This window comes from Galeopterus variegatus, unplaced genomic scaffold (genome assembly GCF_000696425.1).
Source record: "Galeopterus variegatus unplaced genomic scaffold, G_variegatus-3.0.2 Scaffold1733, whole genome shotgun sequence".
In the NCBI taxonomy this organism is placed as follows: Eukaryota; Metazoa; Chordata; class Mammalia; order Dermoptera; family Cynocephalidae; genus Galeopterus; species Galeopterus variegatus.
Window position 1 is genome coordinate 127109 of NW_007727844.1, and position 6222 is coordinate 133330.

General features: G+C 60.5%; 1 protein-coding gene across 1 annotated transcript; it reads left to right on the forward strand.

Annotated features, from left to right (window-relative positions):
* The first annotated feature begins 245 nt into the window (after positions 1-245).
* Positions 246-1818, forward strand: LOC103595286 (putative insulin-like growth factor 2-associated protein). The gene is given in 2 exon segments (XM_008578650.1): positions 246-1388; positions 1434-1818. Coding segments are annotated over 2 exon segments (534 nt in total). The 5' UTR covers positions 246-1200; the 3' UTR covers positions 1780-1818.
* Positions 1819-6222: the final 4404 nt, after the last annotated feature.

Consider the following 6222-nt stretch of genomic DNA (forward strand, 5'->3'; position numbering starts at 1 on the left):
ATACACATGCACCCACCACACACACCTTCACATACACATGCACCCACCACACACACCTTCACATACACATGCACCCACCACACACACCTTCACATACACATGCACCCACCACACACACCTTCACATACACATGCACCCACCACACACACCTTCACATACACATGCACCCACCACACACACCTTCACATACACATGCACCCACCACACACACCTTCACATACACATGCACCCACCACACAGAGGAGTGACAGTAGCGGGTAGAATCACAGAGAGAATCAGGAACCCAAATTTTACGTCAATTGATCTATTTCCCCTCTTTGTTTCTTGGGGCATTTTTCCTTTTTTTTTTTTCTTTTTTTTTTTGATCCCTCCTTAGCTTTTCATGCGCTCATAAACCAAATTAACCCCACCCCCTGTAACAGGGGGGCAGTGACCAAAGCAGAAGAGCACACAAAGCCGGCCACTTCCACCGCCACGTCCTGCCCCCCGCCATTTATCGCCCTTGATTTGATTTTTGTTTTTAGTCTGTCCCTGTCGCTTGGGTTGAGTTGAGAGTGGAGCCTCCCTGGGGCACTGGCCACTGTGCCCCCACGGAGAAGTCAGCGGGGAATTGAGAAGGCCGCTGCCCGGCCTGGCTTCCCGGGACTGTGGCTGGTCCCTGGAGGTCCTGAGGGGCGGAGGAGGGGGCGGGGCGGTGTCTCCCCAGGTGTCAGGAGGGTGCTCGGAGGCCACCAGGATGGAAGGGGAAGGGACTGTGGATGTGTAGACAGAGGGGCTCCATCAGGCTGGAGCAGGTGGTCGCCTTCCGCACACTTGGGGAGCCTTCCCCGTCCCCCTCGGTGACACCTTGCCCGCTCTTCAGCACCCTACCTTGTTCCCAGGAGATCTGGAGCTCCGCAGGGTCTCCTGGGAGCCAGGTGGGGTGAGGTCGGGCAGCAGGGGAGGTCAGCAGGGTTGAGCCCTGCAGAGCAGGAGAGCTGTCGAGGTCTGTCCATCGACCGGGGTCACTTGGGCCCTGAACCCGGCGGGTCTGGCAGTGCCATAGCAGCCACCATTGCAGTGCCTAGGACTGTGCAGGGACCCGGGCGGCTGGGAGGTTTACCTCACCCCCACTTTTGCCCCCAGCGCAGCCCCCCTGCACGACAGTCTGACTAGCAGTCTAGAGGCCCGAGGCTTCTGGGTCCCAGTGACGGGGCTGGCATGACCCTGGGGGCGGTCCATGTCAGCCCACCCACAGCACAGAGGGTCCCTCAGCAAGCGCCTGGAGAGTGGGCCATTCGGAACATTGGACAGAAACCCAAAGAATAAAATTGCTGTAATTGGAGAACCCAAACGATTGGCCCGAGATCCAAAAGACTTTGAGGCACCCCAAATTGCCTGCCCATTCGGCCGGACGCCCAGCCCACCCAGTGTTAACTTCCTGCCTCTCTGGGATGGGTGCTCTGGGGGCGCTCGCTGACCACCCTCTGTGTGCCCACTTTTGCAGCTCTCCCCTGGGTCACCAACCATCTTGACCCGGGCTCCCTGTCTGACCTCCCGAGCCCCAGCTGTGGCCCTCCATCTGTCTCTTCCCCGTGTTTCCCCTACTGTCTTCAGCGGGACCCCCTCTTGGGTCCCTCCCTTTGCCATCTCCTGAAGACCCCCCCACGCGCTAAACACCAAATGTCACCTATGCCTGCTGTCTCAGCCCATCTTGCAGCGGCCCGTGTTTGCCTCAACTTGACTCCTTTAACATGCTCATATTTCTGGCAAAATCCAATGCTTGGGTTTTGTCTTTAACCTGTAACGCTCGCAATCCCAATAAAGCATTTAAAATTATTTTCTGAGTCCTCCTGTCTTTTACTTGGGCCCTGGATTGAGAGAGGGAGGGAGGGAGGGGTCCGCATGCCTGGGAGGGGGCAGGGCACATAGCAGGTGGGGTGGGGGGGTAGGGAGGACCTTAGAGGCATGGACAACACCCCTCAACACACATCATGAAATGAGAAAGGCCCAAAGCTGGAGGGGCGCAGTGGTGACAGCCACACACGGGGAGCCAGGGGTCTGGGACAATGTCAGACACGAAGTTCTCGATGATGGGGTGCTGTGGAGTAGGCTGGGCCCCGTGGGGGGCTTTTCCAAAGAAAGAGCAAAGTGCTATCACTGCTGACCCCAGGGAACATCCCCCCAACTTTGGGGGGCCAGAGACCAGGTGGTTTCTGAAAGGTTCTGGAAATCACAGCTGTTGTTAGAGATGGGGGCACAGGGACTGGAGTTCCTGGCACACACAGACGGCTTCACCCGAACATCACCAGTATCCTCACCCCTTGCCAGGCACTGTGGATGCAGAGATGAGCAGGCCCTGCACCCACCTGCCCAACAGTGCTGGCCTCTGACCTTCAGGGGCCCCAAGCTGGCGAGGAGGGTGAGGTGGGCATCTGCTGTACCAGGAGGCCTGCCTGGCCTCTTCCCTCCACGCTCCACTCCAAGCCCCTCCACAAGCCCGCAGCTTTGTCTGCCGTTGCTCACCCCTTCATGGGAGGGGGGCTGGCAGCGTGAACAGGCAGGGTGCCGTGGACAGAACTCAGGGTGGGCACACAGCAGGACGGAGGTGGCCCTACTCTCAGGGCCCGTCTGGGTTGGGAGCTTGCTCCCTGGCACTGAGTTCTGCTTGTTCCACATCTTCTCGCTCACTGGCTCTCTCCGTCTCCATGCTTGAGACCAGGTTAGAGTTTCCTTCCCACCAGCCCCCACATCGGACGTCCCTGGAGGCCCCCTGCCGAGCTGGGTGCAGTGTCTCTCCCTTCCTCCCCAGGGCTGGTGCAGGGGCCTGGCCTCCCACCCCAGTGTCCTGGGCCTCTTCTTCCTGACTGTGCTGGCCCCAGGTAACTCCAACACTGGTATTGTCTGCCCCAATGCCTTCTCCAGCGGCCCTGCCCCTGCCCAGCTCCCCATGCAGCCCCTCACCCACTGCAGTCTGGATCCACCTCCACACTTGCTGGCATCCAGCTTTCGCAAGACCCCTGTGACCTCCCCTGACCTCCCTGCAGCCCTGGGCACAGCCGGCTTCTCCCCTCAGTTCCCCAGGGTTAGCTCCCACCTCTCACCACCCCCCTCAGGGCTGCCCCTGCCCCATCTGCTCTTCTTGGCCTAGCTTCATTTGAGGTGTTCTGGGACTGTCTCAGGCTCTCTTTTCTGCCTTCTCCCTGCTCTGCAAATTCTCAGTTCATCCCAGTGAAGCTCCCTCCCTCCACCATCCAACTATTTCTCCACCCTCCACCCATCCATCCATCTATTCATATACCCATCCCTCCATCCGTCCACCCATCCACCGATCCACCCATCCACACCCACGGACCCATGTGCAGTCCACCCCAGATTGACAGATAGGCTCAGCGTTGTGCAGACAAGGAACAGAGAAAGGGGACAAGGGTGATGGGGTGCTCTTTGAGGCAGGGCAGTCCTCATGGAGAAGGGGACCTTGGCACAGAGACCTGAAGGAGGTGAGGGGGAGCATGAGGCGTATGGGAGGGGAAGAGTGTTCCTGAGCAGCAGCAGGGGGCCGGGTGGGGTGCGGGCTGCAGGAGGGCCTGCGTAGAAGACGTCAGAGCCGCAGCGAGCGCCCAACAGCATGGGCGACCCAGGCCGTTGCCACTCCTCGAACAAACGCTCACGGACCCCACTGCAGTGGGTTGGATGATGGCCCTCCAAGAGATCTGTCCACATCCTGACCCTGTGACCTGCGTATGGACCTCGTTTAGAAAAAGGGCCTTTGCAGATGTAGTTAAGTGAAGGATCTCCTGACGAGATCGTCTCAGATTTAGGGTGGGCCTAAATCAAATGACACGTGTCCTTAGAAGAGAGGAGAAGGGGAAAGGACAGGCAAGGAACAGGCCAAGTGACAGAAGAGGCAGAGGCTAGAGTGACACAGCCACACACCGAGGAATGCCTGAAGCCACCAGCAGCTGGAGGGGGCAGGAGGGACCCTCTAGCACCTTTGGAGGGGTTACAGCCCTTCAGACAGCTTGATGTCAGACTTCTGGCCTCCGGGCCTGTGGGAAAATGGATTCCTGTTGTTTTAGACCCCCCAGTTTGTGGTCATTTAGGACACTGATTACATGAGGATGCACCTGCGCCATTGCAGTTCACGTTCCAGGTGCTGAGGATGCTTCAGGGAGCAAGTGTCACTGAGGAAGCTCCGATCCACAGTCCCCGCCACCCGCTCCTGCTTGGCCAGGCCCAGCCCCTCCCGCCTGTCCAATGCTCCACTCCTAACCTCCACACAGCGCCCAGGTGGGCTTCGAAAACAGAGCAGGCCCCACGTCTGCTTGGAATCTGGCAGTAGCTCTTTATTTCCCTGGAGACAAGCCAACATCCTCAGGGTTACCCATGGGCTGCCCTCATCTGGCCACCCACTGCCCTCCACTGCCGCACCTCTGTGGCATCTGCCCCAGCCACAATAGCCCTGGGTCCAGGTGCCTCAGGGCCTTCGCATGGGCTGTGCTGACTAGGCCACTTCTGCAGATATTCAGCTGGGTCATCTCTGCTTAACAGCACCCTCATGAAGCCCACCCGGAGCACTTTCTGTATAATGGCAACCAGCATTGACATGTCCCACCATTGCCCGATGAATAAAGAGCTTCAAAATGCCACCTGCTGGGGCCAGTTCAGCTCCCCAAAGGTGTCCTGCAGACCCCTGGGCCCAGTGTGCTCACACCCGCCTCCACCTGCTCCGGGGCCCTCTGCCCTCCTTCCCACCCCGCGTTGAATTGGTGGCCTCCACCAGCCCCTGGCCCCTGCTGCTGTCCAGCCTTCAGTTGAGCCCCCACGGCCATTCTCTGCCTAGAACCCTCCGTGGCTCCCATGGGCCACTGGGTAAATTCCAGAACTCCAGCTCTTGGGCTCTGCAGCACCTGGCCCCTCCCCAGTTCCTAGTTGTATCTCGATCCTCCCCCCACCCCCTTGCTGCTTTCCTCCCCCGACTCCCTGGCCCTCTGGCATCTGCCCTCACCCCGGCGGCTCCCGGTCTCCTCTCCTGCATTTAGCTCCTGCCCCATCCCCCAGAGTGCTGGTCACCTTGGGTGCCAGTCGTTCCCTGTCAAGTCCTCTCTGAGCCCACTGGAGCTCTCTGCAGCCCCCAGAGCCCAGCGGCCAGAGAGGAGGTCCTAGAAGTACTCGAGGGACCCCATCACACCCGCCCTGGGCCAGCTGCTGCCCAGCGCTCTCTGCTGCCCCTCACCTGCAAGGGTGAGCCCAGCCTCCCCGGCCTCTGGCCCAGAACGCCCACCTGGCCTTGGCCCCTGGGTCACATCCTCAGGGACCCTCATCCACCTGTGCAGCTGGCCCTGGCTCCCAGGGCCCTGCTCCTCCCAGCTGCCCAGGCCTGGGCCCCCGCTGGTGCCTGTGCACAGGTGCGGCCAGGCGGCAGGCAGCCTGGCCTGGGGTGGGAGCCACAGACCGACAGCCCCCCCAAGCCTGGCCTCTACCTGCTGTGCTTGTCCCTGGTGTGCCCAGCCCCCTCTGGCCTCAGGCCTCATTAGGCAGCCTCCAGCCTCTTCCCCGCTCCCAGCCCAGCCAGCCCAGGCCTCAGCCGGCCAGGAACCAAAGAGAAAATGCCTGTTTATGCCAGTTATGCCGAAAGCAAAACAGTTTGTGGTTTGTGACCCAAATTTTTTGCCTTTTTTTTCAGAACATAACAAAGCCCAAGACAACTCCCTCCCCACCCCCAGCCCTCCCCCCCAGGCAGACAGAAATGATCTGTTTACCCTGGCTGCGGCACATTCTCGGCCGGCCAGCCCGGCCCTCTCCCCCTGCGCTGTGCCCTCGGTCCCAGGCAGCCTCGGTGGAAGGCACTGCCGGGCCAGGCCCAGGTGGGGGGTGGTAAGGAGGGGACAACAGGCGTGGGGCGAGGGGCTCGCTTCCTCTGGGGTGCTGGTGACTGGGATGTGTGTTGGGGGCTGAGAGTGCTGGGGGGCATGTCTATCTAGGAGTTGGAGAGGGAACTTGATACCCACTACCCCCCACTTGCTCCCCTTCAAGGAAGCCCCTCCCCAGGTCTGCCCCTCAGCCCACAGCACCCGCTCCCGCTTGACGCAGGCAGGTGCCTAGTGACAGGGTGACAGGAGCTGCTGCCACCTGCCTCCCCCTCCACTGCTGCCCATTCTCCCCCTCCTCCCTCTGCTTCCACCCAAAGCTCCAGGTGCCCTGGCGAGGCTCGGCTGTGGGGCACATGAAGGTGGGCACACT